The 19,451-nt window shown below is 46.9% G+C and overlaps 1 protein-coding gene across 1 annotated transcript; it reads right to left on the reverse strand.

Annotated features, from left to right (window-relative positions):
- Window positions 1-183: 183 nt before the first annotated feature.
- On the reverse strand, window positions 184-19,451 carry CIZ1 (CDKN1A interacting zinc finger protein 1). Its single transcript, XM_005513937.3, has 16 exons — window positions 19,220-19,451; window positions 18,791-18,915; window positions 16,781-16,896; window positions 14,162-14,325; window positions 13,012-13,147; window positions 12,061-12,121; window positions 9,141-9,220; window positions 8,687-8,760; window positions 7,473-7,655; window positions 6,995-7,125; window positions 6,498-6,582; window positions 6,001-6,114; window positions 5,492-5,671; window positions 4,768-4,837; window positions 3,574-3,695; window positions 184-914 (listed from the first exon to the last, which is right to left on the reverse strand). The coding sequence occupies exons 2-16, from the start codon at window positions 18,886-18,888 to the stop codon at window positions 324-326; spliced, it is 2,205 nt and encodes a 734-aa protein (XP_005513994.2). The 5' UTR covers window positions 18,889-18,915; window positions 19,220-19,451; the 3' UTR covers window positions 184-323.

Raw genomic sequence — 19,451 nt, forward strand, 5'->3', positions numbered from 1 at the left:
GAAAGGAAACAAGAGGAACTACAAAGAATAGAGGAAAGTCAGTCTGCATCCATCTGCTTCATGACCACTGTCCCCTGTGGAAATCACATTCCTGTCTTCTTTCAAGTTCAACAATCCCAAGTCTCAGTCTTTCCACATAATCACTATATCCCAACTGTACAAGTAACAACCAACACCATCCTGTATTAGACACGCTAAAGCCAGGCTTATTTTATTCTTAAAATAAAAACAGCAGTAAATTGAAGGTTTCTGCTCTATTAAAAGACTCCGAAAATAAACATTTCCACCAAATATATTTAAAGGGCTCTCCCTTTAAGGCCACTCTATCTGGGTTTGCGCCTAGTAGAGCGTCTGCACCCAGCAGAGGTAAGACTGCCCGTCTCACCTTTGGCCAGGGAGGAAGGCTCTGCCTCCTGGCCCGCGTCTGCCGCCTCATTCTGTCCCAAACCCCCTCCGTCCTCTGGATCGTGGCAGTCGTCTGCGCCTTCCCTCTGCCTGGCTTCCTCCTCCTCAGACACAGCGTGTCCCAACAACCCCCCTACGGCGCGGTTCTCCTCGGCGAGCGGCCAGTTGGCACTAATGGCAGTGGACTTGCTCTCTTCCTGTAGATTTTCTTCTTCTACAACCATGATGCCGGCTACATCATCAGTCACACCGGCGAGGCTTTTGCCCCCTGCTACAGAGGCGGCCAGCTCACCCTTACCCTCCGCAGCCCTCAAAGCTTGTTCTTGCAGGGCTGACAGCTCTGCGCCCTCCTTGCCTATCCCATAATTATCATTCATCTTCTTCCTGGTATCTGCTGCTGCAGCAGGAGGTTGTTTCGGATCATCCAGCAATTGGGAGCTGGAGCCCTGGGAATGCAAAGGAGCCTCGGGGCAGGCAGCCACAGCGCGATGCCTTGCTGCCTTGTATCTCTGCAAATACAAACAAACCAACGTGAGGGACAAGCCCAGCTCAGCTCCTGTCACTGCAGCAAGTAGCAGCTGGTCCAGGAAAACCTGTACAAAAACAGCAGTGAGTGGCAGCTACAATCTGCAGGGGCACGACTTGTCTCAACAGCTCTCCTGGCCTGGCTGCTGAGGCTTTCAGGCAGAGAAGGGTCAGCTCCTGCGAGGAAAAGTGGCAATATTAAAAACTGAAGTCCCTCTCACAGTGATGCTGAGCGAGTGCATGGCAGACCTGTGGCTCCCGAGACAACAATCATGGCTTGGCAACTGTCAATCTCAGTCAGACTCAGGACTCTGTAAATGTAACAAGTGACAGCTCTTGCTTCAGCTACTGCCAGGACGTAACTCTGGACACGGACCCTGATACACGAGGCTACGCACCGCCCTCAGCTACAGAGATGTGATTTAATGTTTATCAGCTAAAGACTTAAGTTGAAGGCTTACGATTTTTCACTCTGCTGATACAATCTGTGCAGCCAGTGAAACTGTTGACAGGAACACTAAGATATCAAGAATATCTTCTTGTTAAAAGGTACTGAGGTTCTCTAGAGAATAAAGATAAGCATATCACGAATAAAATTACTCACTTGCACATCATGATAAACCAGTAGAGGTCTGTAAAGAGATTTAAATGGCTACTAGCAATTTTCAAGACTGGATTTCAGAACAACAGCAACTCTGTATAGCTGCCTAACATGCAGCAGGAATCTGGTCTTCAAGACCCAGACGGAGCATGAACTAAAGGAATAAAACAAAGCTCCCTCTTTTCCACAACAGTTCCCTCCACAATCAACTCTCAGCTTTCTGCTAAGGGTCCCTTGAACTGGGAAGTATCAGACCTGACAATTTAAGGAAACTATTTTGAGCGTGCTGGCTTGTACCACTGCCTTAAGCAGTGCTACTGTAGTCTGCGCTGTGGAATTACAGCACATCAGACAGGCAGCTTCACACTGTAATCCAGTTTATCATTGCAGGCTTGCTCTTTCCCTGTCCTCAAATAATGGGATATGCAGAATATCATAACACATTGGAACTAGATCATTCAAGTCATAATGTTGTACCTGAACTAAACCAGGTCCAAGCACACCAATCTGTTCACAGAGTGATGCTGTGAACTGCCTTACCAGCAGACAGTTCCCTGCTCTGAAACCCTCTGAGGACAGTACCCCATAAACTGGCGATGATTTAATTCAGACTATGAAAACGCCAAGGCACACAGGCAGCCAAGAATAATAGTTATCTGCTTGCAGGTATTTAAGGTTGGACTCTTGTCATAGTGACCTCCAGGTCACTCTGGCATCCATTTGAAGAGATCCCATTTCAGTTCTAAGTGGGCCAAAATGGAGATAACACACTGTTGCTGCAGTTTCACTCTAAGCTGATCTAAAATAAGCCAGGAAAACTGCAAGGCCGATTCCTTTAGTCCCGAAATGACTAGCTGCAGGAGTGGGAGAAGATGAGCAGCCATGAAGAACAGCTGTGGTCTTCTCCTCCTACTTGCCATTCCAAATCCACCGCTCTAAGTGTTGGCTTCTGCAGCTCTCCACCCCTTTCCAGAGGCGGTGATGGTTGACTAGGAATAGTATAGTTAACCTGTCTGAAGACTAGCACAAAACCACTATGATTTTGCCTTTTTTTAAAAAAAAACAGAACAGTAATAAAAGCTGGATATATCTGTGGTAGGGAAGCACAACAGCTTTTGCTGGAGCAGGTTTTGAGTGCAGGCGGAGGACAAAGTCGGTGTGGGAGTCTCCATCCTTGCCAGGCTCAGGGAATTCTGCTCTCCTGCATGGGCATGGAGAGGACAGAGACCGTGTGAGCCCTGTGTACCCACCACAAGGTGCTAATCCAGGCCCCTCACCCCCTGGCAAGTCAACAAGGACAGAACGATGGAGGCAGATTCCAGGCCAGCCCAGGAGGAAAAGCTTCTAGATACAAAAGCAGCAAGGGGCAATACGGCTTCTTTAGGTGGAGCCAGTAAAGCAAAGGAGCAGCGTCAGTCGGCAGAGCTTTGTGCTAAGGAGTTTCTAGGAAAGGGGAGCAGACAGACAGACAGACTGACTTCCTGTTGCAGGCTGACCCTGGGGACCAAATGGACTCTCACCAGTTTGTGGCTTCCGTCACATAAAGAGTCTGCAATGTTAAGTTTCCAGATTTCTAAGGTGAATACCCGATTTTACCAGGCCCCTGCAATTTTGGCTATAGGGGCTGTTCCTGCAGTATCGCATGAGGATATGCCGAGGTACCGGCCTTGTTTAAAAGGAACAGCCTGTGTCGCTTGTTCCTTCCCCATCTTGACCCACCTGTAATCTGTCTAACTGAGAAGAGGCCTAGACTGAAGGACAGACTCCACAGGTTCAGCAAACAGAGCAGACACTCTGAGGAAGATTTCCAGCCAGAAATGGGCAACAAGATGACAGCAGCAGTAGCTGGGAAGCAGAACTGGACTGGCTTTAGATCTACAGGGGCGATGGGAGACAAACACAGAGCACACCAGGAGAAAGCTATGGCACAATGGACACCAAGGATGATGGAAATGAACTGAAGACAGCTAACGTGGTGGATTCGCTGAAGAGACGCACGGGGGTAACAAATGCCAGGCCATGCAATCGCCAAAGGGTCTAACCTGAAAGTTCTCAAAATGCATCAGGGACTTGCAGTGTGCGAGCCGGGCAGCAGAGTCGCTATGGTAGAATTTGTGACACAGCCTGCAGAGGTAACCTGCGACGGGGACCAGAAAATCCAGGCCTGCGAAACGGGAGGGGAAGGGAAATCACAGATCACATTGAATGGAACTCAAATAATGAAAGCATGTTAAAAGGGAAGGGGAGGGAGAAAAAGAAAAGTGGAAAGCTTTGCTTCTGTTAATCAGGGATTTGCAAGATGACTTGCTGAATATCTCATCTTACCATGGGATGGCTGTGTGGTTGATATTCAGAGAGAAATCTAGCTGCCAGAGCAAAGAAACTACACAGAGCATTAAGGGGGGAAAAAAAAGGGAAAAAAAAGAGTACAATGGAAAACTACAGAGAACATGTGATCTAATGTAATGGGATCAAACCAAGCAGAAGACAGCAGGCTCGCAAGAGGAACACGCAGAGAACATTCACAGCATGAATCATTATTCCATCTGCCACACGATAGTGGAAGGTTACAGCGATATGGAAGGTTGGTGTAAACAGAGCTCTCCTTGGGCACAAACCAGCCTCTGCAGAGCTGCCCTCCTCACAACGAGTGGCCGTTAGAGGTTTGAAGTCAGAATCTCTTACAGGGTGGGGACCGGAGACGGCCATCCAGAGGCAACACTGCCCACCAGTCCAGCAACAAGTCTGAGTAACCGCTAGGTAGAGCGTGGGGGTTCTGAAGCGGAGGAAACATGCACAGTTTGGGCTCTGGCAGAGCGCTTGATACTGTCAGTACTGCTCAGTATCTCTATGCAAGCTGCATTTCTGTTGGAAATCAACATGCTTTCAGGCTCCATCTCTCCATGGCATCCCTCATTTGCTACCTTTCTTCAGCACTCCTGCCCTACTTGTTCCATCTCCTACCTTAGTAAGGTATCTGTCTCTCATTCTTTCTTCTTCAAGGCAAAAGGCAGCTGACAAACATCAATCACATCCTTATGTTTTATCACATAGTAATAAAGCAACGTTTGACTCTTTCTCCAGGCAGCAGTGACCTGCACAAGTCCAACGCAAATGCTGAGCACTATGGCCCAAGAACTCATTACAGCAGTAGGGAGAGACCGTCCTCTCATACAGATAGAGCACGTGGCCAGAGAAGGCTCCGTTGGCCTTTGTGCTTAACTCCGCTCGCTTACCATAGGCTGTGTCTGGACAATACTTCTCGCTTCCTTCGTAATCCTCCAAAGACACTTCCTTCAGCCCAGTCTGGAAACCAAAAGAACATTAGTGCCTACTGTATCTACGCCAATTCCCCTCCTGGACTCTTACACTTCTCTGGTAAGCTTGAGAGCAAATCAGAGGGTTCACATACCAGAGACGGAGTTGCACAGCATCTGGTTAGGGCCAGATACAAAACCCACTGTCAGGAGGCCACTTCATTACAGGGGTTAAAAACACCCCTTGCACTCCAAGCCTGAAGTAGCTTGGCCATGTACCTCCTTCTTGGTAACTGCTCGCAATTGGGAGAATGATATTTATCAAGATAAACGTCCACACATGTTTGCCATGAGATCAAGCTACCGCTGGGCTAGTGAAAGAGACTATGCCAATGGCTTTGTTAAAAATTCTCTCTACTGAAAAAATGTTGCTTATGCTCCTCAACAACAAAGCAATGTTTGAAGACACCAGTAGGAGCTACAGAGCACAGCAGAAACACTCTCCTGCATCCCACAGGTAGTGCCTGATTCTCTTTTGTATCATCCCGTGCTCTGGAAAAACCCCAGAGCCCTCACCCTCCTGCTGCAGGGCACAAAGTTGAACGGACTCTTGAAACCCTGAACTCAACCAGTCAAGACCGACTAAGTCACAGGAGCCCACAGCAGATTCTCAGGTCATTCCTTCTCCTTTTGCATGGCATACCTGCTTGGCAGCAGAATCCTCATTCTCTATCAGTGCTACATCAAGGTCTTCCTCCTCACCAGTTCCCCCCTCCTCTTCCTCCTCGTCCTCCTCATCATCTTCAAAACAGCCCACGGCATCCACTGTGATCAACTCCTCTGAATCTTCTGGGCTGCCCACCTCCTTCTCTCCTAGCCTCACCTGTCAGGTACAGAAAACAAAGGTCAGATCACCTGAGCACTCTCCATTTAACCAGGGAAGACCCCAGACTCTGAACAGACTTCATCTGATGAGCAGAAGGGACTGCAAGAGAGGTACAAAGCTATCTCACTTCCAGACACATCTAATATTCACCCAATTCCTTTAAGCTCTAACAACTGAAGTCCAGCAAAAGATGAAAATTAAAACAGAGTTGGAAGAGCTGCACATTTTCCTTTTATCCCTGAAATAGTCAGGGAAGCAGAAAGTTAACCTGCTCCACAGTGTAGCTGCCCCCAGTCCTGTGCAGCTCCCCACTCAGGCAGTGTTACCTCTTTGGCTTTCTGTTTGTGCTCAGGGGACTTCATATGTTCCACAAACTTGCGAGGGGTCTTGAAGTGGCGGCTGCAGACAGTGCAGAAAGGACGAAGCGAACGTTTGGCCAGCTAAGGGAAGAGGGACAACACAGTAAGTCACCAGAAGCACCACTTTGGAGGAATGGAGATAAATTTGGAGTGAAACAAAGTTATAGCCCTGCATGCAAAACAGGGAGAACCACAAAGAAAGTAATATTTTCAGCAGAAAGCACTCTCCAGCTCTTATCTGCCAAAAAGATGGAAAACATGCAGAGCAAAACAAGTTCTAACAATGCCAGCATTCAGAGGCAGAAGGTAGAATGGCAGTACCCATAGAGCGAGGATGTTACTGGCAGAACTTTATGTGCATCTCTCCAATCACTTTAGTGCTTGGGGAGCAGGAAATGCTACACACTTCCACTCAGCCCCCCAAGAGGTCAGTGCAAAGAGGAAATCCACGCTGTGGCTGTTACCTTGTGTTCTGGGGTCCTGCGATGTTTGATTAGATCCCCTGTAAAGTGTATCTGACAAGTGTTACACCATCGCTGCTGGGTCTCTCTGAAGTGAGAACAGATATATCTGTAAGTCACACATTTTTGCATTCTCCAAGGAATACTGCAGCTTGCAATCTGTTCTTGGCATTGTTTTCCCCAGCATTCCTATCTTTACAGGCTTAGATTTATCTTCTCCCCTTCCAGCCATTTATATAGGTTGCTTTAGCTCATACTGACAGAAAAGTACCAGTTAAAACAAGTTTCCAACTTCATCTAGTGTATTAAAAACTACACAGCAGGTCAAAGTCAGCACTTCAGCAGGAAGAAAGTTGCCTGAAGGAGATTAAGGGCCCTGAAACAAGAGGGATTTTGTACCTTACCCAGAACATGGGGGTACATCCTGGTGCAGTGAAGAATTCTAGAACCCGTGTAGGTCCACATTCAGATTGTGTTTTCTAATGTGGACCAACACTTACCCATCTTTCTCTGCCAGCACCTTCTGCTCCTTCACCATGGGCAGCAGTGAAACAAAACAAACATTGCTCATGTGCTGAATCTCCCCAAGTCGCTGCTGGTGCTGAATTCCAGCCATGTGGGATTGGAAATTCTGAGAGAGAAGTTGGGAGAAAAATCAATTTAAATGCATTCAAAATACAGAAAATAATAGGTATGAGCTTTGCTTTCTGTTCTCTTGACTGCTGTTTAACAATGAAATGGTATAAAAGCTTAAGAGCATGGCTGCCTGTAGATCCACCCACATTCGCTCTCTAGCAGGTTGCTTGCCAGCTCCTCAGGAGAGGTTTATCTGCCGGCTTGTCATCATTTTTTATGTTCCTTGTTCCCAAAGCACGAGCCCTTGCTGACAAGTCTCCTGCTGCACCTCCCCATGGCACCTGGCCACCTAATTCAGTTCTCTCAACCACCCATATCCCAGTCAGACCTGTGAATTTTTACCTGCTGACTGCAGCAGTTGGTCTTGCAGATATAACAGTAGAATTTAAGGACGGATTCAGGGCCGGGATCAGCTGCGCCCACCTCGCAGGTCCAGTGCCCTGGTTTCAGAGCTGTTGTACTGATAGCTCTGCTCTCGCTGCTCTGCTGGATAGTCACTTTCAGGGAACCTCCAGAGCTCAACACCTGCCAAAAGGAGTCAAGATTAAGTCCAGTCTCAGTAGAAGACACTAAAAATTGCACCTGCTATTTGTATGCGACTTAAGCTCTCTACCCCTTCAGAAAACACATTTAAGCTTGAATTCACAAGAGGCTGACCAGAAAGACTTTCATAGACACTCCTTCTCACAATGCTGCTAAATCAGTGATCCCTGTGTGATAGTATCAGGCCTATTAGCGCAGACGGTTGTTTCTACAGCCTCTGCAGACACCGTATGATTCGGTCTAGAGACTGGAGCAACAAACAATGTGCTGGTAAGGGACACATTCAGCTCAAGTTTCTGCACTGCAGAACTAAAAGCAACTCAACGCCACACCTGATGGAGTAAGGAACCCAAAAAAGGGCAGGATGATACATTTGATCACATACAGATGCCTCCAATTATGGAAGACTATTAAGTGTTACTCACACCATGGGTTAAATAAATCTTTGTCTGCTTACAGATTTACACAGCATAAGTTCCTGGTTTAACATGAAGCATGCTGACAAGGTATTTCATGCAAAAGACTCTCAGGTTGCCGGCTTTACTTATGTCTCATTTTTGCAAGCTGCCTTTCAAAAGCACAGACTCCCACTATCTGCTCATACCTGCTGTGACGGCAAATGCCGGAGTGGCTACATCTTTGCTAACATCATCCAAATTTTTTTACATCTGCTGATAAAGGATGGATTTAGCTATGGCCCTCAATACATGTATTTTTCAGTCGCTCTTTCACTTCAACTTTCCAGATGAATAGTGAAATGCTAAAGAACCCCAGCATCCAGCAGTAGGTAAGGTACAGACTAGCAGAGGTACAAAAGCAGCAATTCGGAGCAGACTGCGCACTAATTGCAGACATATTATGCCTTATTGCCAGGGACAACAGCTTACAGCAGGAGACAAGAGTTCCAGACGTGGGTGCCATCTGGTTCCCACTGGCAACGGGTTTCTCTGGGATGGAGGGGGAGGCTGTATGTTCTGCAGCACCCCAGCCTGCTCTGAGTGGTGTCTACTTACCTCAGGAGCCTTTGGTTCCTCAGAGAATTTCCTCTCTTTAGAGAGATCTTCAGCTGTGTACTCCTTTGCATTGTCTGTACGTAAGAAGAGAGTCCTTTTAGCTGCCTTAGACCAAAATAGTGATGACAGAAAAAACAAACAGCAGGTGAATGAAGTCAGGGAGCTTTCCTCACAGTGCTCTTGGCCATAAGCCCAGCTCACAAACCTTTCTCCAAAGAAATTCTTATTAAAGAGGGAAACTCTTCCCATCATTTGCATTTGGTAGACAACAGCAACAGCTTTTAGGGGACTATGTTTGGACTTGGTTCCTGGATTTTTCTCCTTTGCCCATGCTGGATGACTGGAGGGAGGACATTTTATGAAGAGAATCATGCGATCTACAGATGCTGATGTACAGGTGCAGTTCCAGCAAGGAGTTCTGTGAAAGTGCAAATCATGGTGCCCAGCAACTCACCATCAGCTCGGACATGGGCGCTTGACTGTCTTGCTTCCTTGCTCTCTGTTGCATCCTCTAATGCAGACTCCTCAGCCACACTTTAAGGATATCAAGAAAATAACCTTATTTGACATGTTACAGACAAAGAGATTCAGCAGACATGCCAAGGCACAGGCTGAGGTCTAAGCTACCACGCTCTCCACTAGACCCCTAAACCAATAAACTACTGGAAGTGGTATTTCAGGCAAGGATTCAGCAGAAATAAATAAAAACAATGAAGAGTGGACATTCTAGAGCAGAATCAAGAACAGCAGCCAAATAATCTGGATAAGAAGGTTACAACTGATTTTTTGGATCACTGTTCTCTCCCGCAAGAGGCCTGCAGTGAAATAAGCTCATACAGGAAATACTCTTAATAAGAGCTTTGAGTACTCATTCCTGTCTTGTTTGGTGACCTGCAGAGAAACTGCAACACCTGGACAGTACTCCAGGCTGCCCTGTGCACGAGGGAGCACCCAGAGACCTGTCAGAACTGAACAGGTTCTCTATGGTTTCTTACTTCATCATAACCGCCTGCTCTACTCATATCAGTCGTGTTTTGTTCCAGAATCCCTACAGTTCTGCTCGTGGGGGAAGCGGAACTGTACGAGCCACAAATCAAAAGGACTTTGCTTTGTTTTACTTGGTACTGCTGATCTGCTATGGAGAATAAAAGATCCTGAGGGGCCTGCTGAGAACAAACAGTTGACTTGTAGAGGGCACAAAGTGTACTTTGCAACATCTTTCTCCATGCCCCATTTTTCCATCAGGGCTAACGCTTTCCACCATGGCTTGAACATCTCTCTCGAGCCAGCTCGATATCCCACCCGCTGGTGTCCCTCTGCCAACAGGGAGCAGCACATTCCACACAAGCAAAAACGCAGACAGTGCAGGTACTGCATCCAGTGATCCAAGCACACAGGCACCGCATAATTTATCAGATTGATAAGTGATAATGTAACTGGGTTACACGGCTATAAATATGCAGCAGGGTTTGGGCAGTGCAAACAAGAAGAAAACAAGAGTGGCTGGCATTCCCATTATTTGTCAAGTGGTGCCAGCAGGCTCAACGCTGTACCACGCACAGATGGTGACAGCACTCCGGGGCAAGGGTGTGCAGTCTAAGCTGCAAATCTAAGGGACAAAAGCCACCATGAACATGATCTAAGGAGAGAATGGTTTATATGGATACTTGTCAGGCCATGCTGGAAGAAGTGGGTGTTCGAGGAGGGTTTGAAGACGATGAGTACTTTCTGCACTGGAATGAGGATGTTGTTCCAGGCATACAGATGGTACATAGGAGAAAAGGCAGAAGTGGGAAAAACCTGAAGAAGGAGGCTGGTATTTCTGGCCAAAGGGAAATGGAACGTGAAGCACGAAACAGAAGTTTTTAACACGGATGGGGGGAATGCCCTTCTCATCTGCGGAGGGTAATATGAGAACAGTGAACTGTTTTTTTGCAGAGATTCATCATCTGTTCGTTGGAAGTAAACAGAAACACTTGGAAAAACGCTACGGAATGATCTGTTCTAAGTAAATACCAGCCATAATATATGCATCAAATCTGGCAGCCCCCAACTACTGCTTAGGAAAGCATTTTCCTAGTAGCAGACTTGCTGCAGTGAGACCTGTCATTCCTCAGACTTGAGTCTTTTTTCAGTGTATGTAACAGGACTTTGATTAATACCCTACTAAATATTAATGTAATTAAAATTAAATTAGCTTTGGCAAACAGATTAACAAAGCATACACTCAAATGCATTTGACTCAGCTTTAATAATTAAAGCTTAATAATGATGCTTTAATAATTAAAGTTTAATTGAATTTATTTACTTTCCTGCTAATCAGAGTCCATAATTCATGACGCTTCCTGCTCACATAATATTTATCACTTTTTAATGTTTTACACGATCAGGGTAATATCTGAACGTCAAGGTAATCCTGGAATATTCTCCCTAAAGCTCGCCATTCATCTCTGATCTACAGATGGGAAACAGAGAGGTGAGGAAACATGTCCAAAACCACGCAGCGAATTGTTAACAGGAAAGATAAGAGGACCCAGGAGTCCTGACTCATAGTCATTAACATATGTTGGAGAATTCTCAAATCAATGCCTCCAGAAATCTGTATTCGCTCCCTCCTCTTCTCCCTCCGCACCAGCTAACAGCGACAGTTCTGGGGAAGGTACAGATGGCACCCGGAGCTCGGTGATGTGCCTTCCCAGCAGATGGCAACGCAGCCTCCTCCGTGCCCTCCGGCACCCAGGGAACGCCGAGAGGGCCCAGCCATGGCCAGCGTGCCTGCGCGCCGCGCATCCCTTGCGATAATAGGATTGCCTTCGGCTATTTTTACCCAACAGACTGGGGTACTGGCAAAACAGCCTTTGTAGAAGGGATACAGGACTTGACACTCACGGCTACAGGCTTGGATACTGGAGAGTATTGATTCTCTTTCTCATTCCTCAAAATAAACTACCCTCTCCTACACCTACTGTAACCTAAAATATTCCAAAGCTGTTTCCTCTCTGCTGATAAGTGGCTGCTCATTTCCCTTTTTGACATTTAGGGAGGAAAATCAGAGAAATCTATCAGAATGGAAAAGAACTACTCTGCTTCTTACAAGAATCCTGGCAGGAGAACACACGAGCATACTCTGCTTTGTTGCATGTTTGCGTGAGCTGCATTTCTCATATTTCATTCCCACAGTCAGATCACCCACAGCGGAGACCCTACAGCACCCTGGATCTCAAACACCATGAGATTTGCTGAATTGTCCACAAGCATCTGAAACGCCTCCTACATGCTAGCTGTCAGTACAGTACAGCCCTAATTATTAGAAAATAAAATTAAACAATAATTCTAAACCCAGTAACTATTTCAACACCCCATTCAATAAATACCTCCTCAGTCTTTTTGCTGCAGGCTCAGTGTTCAACCCAGATTCTGTTGGATTTCTTGGCTCTGCAGGAACACAGAAGGAGATCTCCTTAGCAAAGCAGAACATGCCACCTTGAGCATTTCCCTAACTGAATGGCCAATGCCAATAACACTATGTTAGAGCAAATAATACTGAACACTCGCTTATTCTGAATTTGAGAATGGTGGTGACAAGGTTAGATAATGATTTAGGAGACTGGAGTTTTATTACACGTCGTTATATGAGGCATCATCCAGAAATAAATCTACGTTTATGTCTACTAAATGGGTCTCAGTCCTGTGCCTACATGACGAGAGCCCAGACCAGGGGAACATTAATATGAGTGTATCCACCTGACAGCAACCATTTCATCACGTAATTTTCCGTGCTGCATATATACCGGTTACAACCTCATCCCGTGCCTGCATCTTCAGATTAGGCACTCTTCAGTCACAAATAACAGTCCCACATCTGTATTGTATCTGAGACCATAAGAGATTCAGTGCCAGCAGTTCCTGTTCTGACAACTGGAGTTCAGCTACTCTTTCAACTCATCTTTTCCTTAGCATGTTGATTGCAACTGCTGCTGCTTCATGTATTTGACTCCATGAGATGTTGAATTCAGCATGGGTAAGGCAATGTGGAAGCTTTCATTTCAAACAGTTTTTTCCCCCCCATCTTAAACAGGTCTCACTGTCAACGTGACTTCTGAGAGGCTCCCATGCAAGAGATATGGAGCTAGCTTATAAAAACCAAAAATATCCATGAAAAAATGACATAAGAAGCAGAGGGCTGTCATAGGCAGCTTAAGCATTTACAACTAAAGAGAAATGCAACTGATTAAGACTAAAGCCACTGCCAGTCGTTGCTGCAGGAATAGCAAAGAGAAGTTTCTCATGTCTAGAAACATGTTTCACTACAGGCTCCTCCTTACCCGTCCATGGTGAGGAGTTGTTCTGCTCTGACCCTGCTGGCACCACCTCTGGGATTTCCATTTTCTCATCACCCTGTGTCTGAGATGAAGAACCAGGATCCAGTTCCCGCTTCCTGTCAGGGCCCCTCTGGAAGTCCTGCAATGGGGACAGAGTCACCGCCAGCCCTCGCTCCTTCCTCACGCCCAAAACGCCCACAAATACCAGACTTTTGCTGTGGGGCAGGAACGGGAATTCCAGCACACGCTAATGCAAAGGAAGAGCTGGTTTACAATGGATTGTCTTGCTTCAGGCAAGTTGACGTGGTTAAACAGAGCAACGCGCTTGAATTCCACAGGCGGCATAAGACATTTCTCCAGTGCTTTAAGTAGCAGCTGTAGGAGACCGTGCTGCTTGCAGAGAGCACGATCACTCCAGAGGGACTATGGCAAGGGGTGCATGGGCAGGAAAAAGAACAGTCCCAGATAATCCTCCTTCCTTCTGACTCTGGAGATAGAACAGTCCGAGAGGGGAAGTCTACCTTATCCAGCACATCTTTTTGACAGAATGGGACCAAATGTGCAAAAGCTAATCTAAGAGGATTCATTCATTCATTCAACCACTATTTCCATGATACAAAAGAGCTCTTAATGGTGAGAAGTGAGAAAGGTTTTTACAAAAAAAGAGATAATGTTGGTTTTACAAAATCCACAAGAACAAGTGTGATCCTGATCTCAAAAAGAGAAAACATCCCAAAGAGGCAGAGTGATCTGTCCTATTGGGAACAAAAAACTGCTCTGAAAGGCTAATGGGACAGAACTCCAGGCTCTGTGAAGAGCAAAGCACTGAGCCAGGATTTCTTCTGTTGTAATTACTTTGAAGCTGGTACTTCTAAAGGCTCCTTTTATATCTGAGGTTTCAACAGTTCTGCTCTGAGGAATTCTCGCTCTCGGGGACAAAGTGACAAGAAACCTTTGTATCATAAACGTAAATATGGACCATGAGAACCTTAGAACTTATTTGTGTCTTTCTATGTCAGCAGCGTGGTGCAAAATACAGTTTTCATTGCAAGACGCTCTCCTTTCTCTTTTGTTCCCCACCTACAATACAGTCAATGGCTGCAAGTGCAAACTGAGCACAAAACTCTCCAACAGCTGGAAACTACAAACGCACCTTGCGGAAGGTCCGGTTCTGCCGCTGGAAGGGAAGGTTGGGGAAGCCCAGCCGAGGCTTCAATGAGACCCCAACAGGTGGTGGCCCCAGGAGGGAATGTCTTGTAGCCTGAGGGAAAAACTGCTGCAGTGCTGGCGCTGTCATGTTAAATCCACGCAGGTTTCCTATAAATGCAAACACAGCATATCAGCACCCTGCAGCGCGCAAAGGAGAGAGAAATCTTCCAGCTGTACGAGCAGCAGGTGCAGAGGGGAAGGGTTCCAGCATGCAGGACCCCGTACTTGGCTGTGCACTAAGTGCACTATGCTCTGCCCTCCTCAGCTCCCCCAAAACAATCTGATGTGCTAGCAACCATTACTATGTATCAGGCTATTTAATTATGATTGTCACTGTGGGCTAAGATCATTAGAGCAATTATTTGATCTGAGCACACTAGCGCTTGTGTTTGCAACAAACAAGGTCTCATTTTGCAGAAATTGTCTGTAAAAAAGGAAAATTCATCCCACACTTGTGCAGCTGGCGGCTCACACCACAGAATGGACGTCGTTTAATACAGGCCAGCAGCAGCATTTCATTTAGAACAACACTGGACTTTTCAAACAAGAGATTCCCCAGTCCTCCCTACCACCTGGTTGTCACGCAACCTCAACATGTCAACCTAAACTCCGACACTTGAGCCTCTGCCATTTCCAATTATAATGCTCTGCTTTCTGAACGGTTCTTTTCAGCATCTGCAGACTATTAACTAAGTCTCGATAATTTCAGCAGTCCTCGCTATGCCCATGTCATGACTGAGGGGATCGAAGTGCTCAGATCCCTCAGCTATACCCTCAGAAGCCGTTCACCATTCTGGGAACCTGGACCTATATCATGATTCTTTTATTTCTCACTTGAATTAGTGCACACTCTGGCTTCTTAGAAGCTGCCAGGGCAGAGAAGTTCGGAGACAGGCACCCAAAATCTGAAAAAAGTTACGCTGTTTAAAGCCTGCAAGACAATAGGAGGTACTCCCCTACGTCCGTCTTCAAAAGTAACCTCATCTCTTATTACTTACCACAAATAATCTCTTGCTGTAAAAAGATATAGCTGTATTAAAAAATAAATCCATACAGCAAGAAATCATCTCCTGCTCTTGGTTTAATACCTTTAAAGAACCACACTTCTATTTCAACTTGAAGTATTTATTTTTTCCTCTTCCCACTGCTGAAGCCGTGTACAGTCAATGAATTATTGATGCTGATGTTGCCCAGGTACAGAAACACTACAGCGTCAGGTATTTTTACATGTAACCCAAACCCCAATGACCAAAAAATTCACATCCCTGAGAAGGGCCACACAGGACACTGCAACTACCCTCCATGTTCCCTGTGGCCAGGTGAGGTACATTATTGACAGAGAAGTCACAACTCAACTTAGCACATAGAGGTGAAAAGAAACACTGGTAAAACAAAATGCACTTAGAGTGTTCATTAACATACCTTACCCTGCTCTCCTATTTAATTTGCCTCAGGTCCTTTGCCATACTATTTAAATTCAACGTCTCAATAGAGATTTTTGCTTGAGGGAAAAGGCCAGCCTAGCAAACATTAAATGTATCTGAAAGGAGTATGGTTGACTAGAGTGGAGCCAGACTTTTCCTGACACAAATATAGACACTAATGTGCAGAGTGTGGCTTGTCTTTTTTCACTGCCAGTTTCCCTACAACCTGAGGGAGAGATCTGTAGAGAGCCACTGGAGTCACTAGAGAGCCCTCTCTTAAATGGGCAAGAGAGAACAAAAGGAGAGTTAACGACATGCAGAATAAATCTATTGTCTGCACATCTGGGCATGATTCACAGGCAAGATATAAATTGCAGGCATTAATCTAAACTAGGCACTTCAAAACTATCCCAGGTACTGATTTTCTGTGTTGAAAAGAGCTGTCAGGTTAAGACATGAGCAAAAATAAAAACAGCTTTATTCCTAACATCTTTATGTTTGCAATGCTATTAAGGCAGTTTCATAAATTCTTTTTAAAACATCACATCTGGCATTAAAAAAATCCTCTTCTGGAAACACAGTGATGGAAGAACAGTGACATTATCCACCACACGAATTACAGTCATTTCAGGGAATCAAAATTTCACAAGAGAATTGAAACCTGAACCATTTTCCCCCACAATATACTTCATTTGTTTGTACTGCACTAAGTTTGGACAAGGACAAGTGTCTACGGCAAACAAGGGTAATCTGTATTTAACAAACAAGGAAATAAATGGTTTTAACCTTCCAACCAAGAAAGATCAACAAATAATAAAAATCTAAATATTTTATCTAAATATATTGATGGAAAAACACACTCTCTGCCAATTCTAAGAGGGAAGGCTCATATTCAGTACCTAATCTGATACCTTCTGGTGCTATTCCCAGTTGGGCACATGGGATTTTCAACAACTAAAGAACCTCTGTGATGTGAATGATGGACAAATTTGAAGAGAAAAAGAAAAAGGGGGAGACAAACGGTACTGCCAAATACAAGGACTGCAATGGTTCAGCAACAAATAGCTGTACTATGGTTTCAGTCCATGAAGGATGATTAAATAACTCCAATAACGAAGCGTCTCCCATAACGACAGTACCTTGCATCTGCTGCATGAGTAAGGCCCGCTGAAGCATAGGATTGGCATTGAGCAGCGATGGTTGATTTGTTGCCCGTAAGCTCAGCATCTGTTGCTGTTGCGGTGGTGGCAAACCCCTGGAAAAGAAGGCATTAATCATAAGAACCCAATAAAAACTGTAGCCTTCCATTCCTGGTATCTAACAAGTATAAAACAGAGGAGCAAAGAACCGCTGAAATGCTGATATACATGCACAAAAAGACACCATACACCAGCACTGTATCCTCTTTCTTCAACTCTCCTGGAATTTCCAAAGCTGACAGATTGTCTATCAAGGAATTTGAGGTCAGAGAGAACTCCTTAGCACCAAACCCACATGAAGCCTGTCAAGCAGCATAAAAAAAGCCCAAGAGCTGACTGCAGTTCTACCGAATTATGGAGCACTCGTCAGCACGAATGGGCTATCTAGATCAGCAGCTACGTTTAACACGACAACAAAAAAGAAGTTCTAAAAAACAGGGAGTTTTCTCAGTAGCTTAAAGCACATTTTTCCAAAATCGATGCCTCCCACACAGAGCCAGACAGGCCATAGCTGTAAGTGGTGCCCCCTAACTGCAAGAACCAGATGGGAAAATAAAGCACAGCCTTCATATTTAAAAGAGGAGGAAGAAGCGAGCGGAGAAGGACTCTCCAGTCCTAAGGAGGGTGGAGCAAACATGAGAGGAAAGTCTGAAGAAACTGGTAGGCGCTTCTTGAGGCGATCGCAAGGTCAGGCCCACCTCTCAGCACGACTGCTGACACAGCTGTATCTGTCAGGGCTGTAAAGAGGTACAAACATGGATCAAAATATCCACGCTGACAACAACGAAACCCACAAATAAACAACCCTCTTTAACACCACGTACATCAGCTCGTCTTCGCATTTGATGCTCTAGATTGTTCCAGTCTCAGAGCTGCGATATTTATACCAGAAAAAAAATCATACTTTAAAAAGTGGCAGATGCATTCATGCTATCTCGCAGTCAGCCCCACGCTGGCATTTTAAGGGCAGCTTTGTTTATAGTATAAGCCATATAATAATGGTTAAAAGATTCAGAGGTTCTTATTTCTAGTAGAACAGAAAGATTCCCATATTTACCCCAGAGACATATGCCTTATAAAGCTAAAGTAATTATTATAATTTATTAAATAACACATTAACTTTATTCTTAAATGCACATCCCATTGCTTTGAATTTGTGAGCAGCCTTTAAAGATAACAGTAACTGCAAACAAATGCATATTTTCAGAGTATTGGTGTTAGTTCTACAAATCTCAGATCATCAGGCGCAACTGCTCCTACCTAAGACCGTTGTTTCACCTCTTGCATTTTTTAGGAAAACCCCGTTTATTTGTCTTTTTATTCCTTGCAGATGTCATTTGTCTTTTAACATACAAAACGTTATTTCCTCCATCCCCCGCTCCCCACAGTGCTCAGTCACACCCTCAGCGCCACTGCAGAAATAAGTTCAATAACCTCACCCAGGCCAGGAGACCCAGCCGGAGGGAGAAAAAAATCAACACGAAAGTGAACTTCAACAATAAAACAAAGTGCGCGTCTCTATTTAGGGACGCTCAGTGAGGTGCGTATGAGCATTTCTACGGGAGAAGGCGTTTTCCCCCGACTCCGCTCCGGGCATCCCCCCAGCCCGGGGTCACCCCCGGGGACTCCTCGGCGGGATCTCCTCGGTGCTGGAGGGAGAACCCAACGGCCACGGCCACAGCCCCGACCCGCCCGCCCTGCCTCCCCACAGCGGGGGCGCCGCCCCGCACCGGCCGCCGCCCCACAGCCCCCCGGCCCCCGCCGGGCACCCCCACCGCCCCTCAAGGCCTCCAGCCCCCCTCACGGAGTCCCCCCGCTCCGTTTATCGCTTTCCCCAGCCGGGGAGGGCAGACCCGCAGCTACGGCTTTCGCGGGGCGAGGAGGGAGGCGGAGGAAAGCGGGTCCCCGGGGACAGGCCCGAGATCCCCGGCCTCGCGTAGCGGCGCTTACCGGCCTCCTTGCTGCGCCGGGGGGTGGTGGTGGTGCTGCTGCTGGAGGAGGTGCTGGAGCTGCAGCAGCTGCTGCTGGAACTGCTGCTGGTTGAACATGTCTGGGGAGCCCCGAGCGAGGCGAGCCTGAGACAAAACACGGCAGGGCGAGGGAGGCACCGGTTGCGGGGCTGGCGCGTCTCAGCCCAGCAGCCATGGAGCTCGGGAGCCGCCGCTGCCGCCCATTCATTCACTGAGCCGATCCCCCCCTGCCGCCGCCTCCTCCTTCCCCCCGGGGTCATCGCAAGCAGCAGCTTGTGGAGGAGGTTTCCAAACCCCACCTCCCAAAACCCGCTCCCACCCTCCGCTACCAGCGGAGCCCGCAGCCCGCCCCGCTCCGGCCCGGAGCCGCGGCCCCTTCCCTTCCCTTCCCCGCCCCGCCGGGACTCACGGCGCAGCCCGCGGCGCTCAGCGCTCCCCGCCCGCCGCCTCCATCTTCCCGCCGGGGACAATAACCACCCGCCCGGCCCCGCTCCCCGGCCGAGCCCGGGCAGGAGGCAGCTCCTTCGGCAGGGATCAGCCCCGGAGCCCCCGCTCAGGTCGGCCCAGCTCGCAGCACCTCCATTTCTCATCCCCCGCACCGTGGGGTCCCCAGTCCCTGGAGAGGGCTGAGAGGGGATGGA

This window comes from Columba livia, chromosome 19 (assembly GCF_036013475.1).
Source record: "Columba livia isolate bColLiv1 breed racing homer chromosome 19, bColLiv1.pat.W.v2, whole genome shotgun sequence".
NCBI lineage: Eukaryota > Metazoa > Chordata > Aves > Columbiformes > Columbidae > Columba > Columba livia.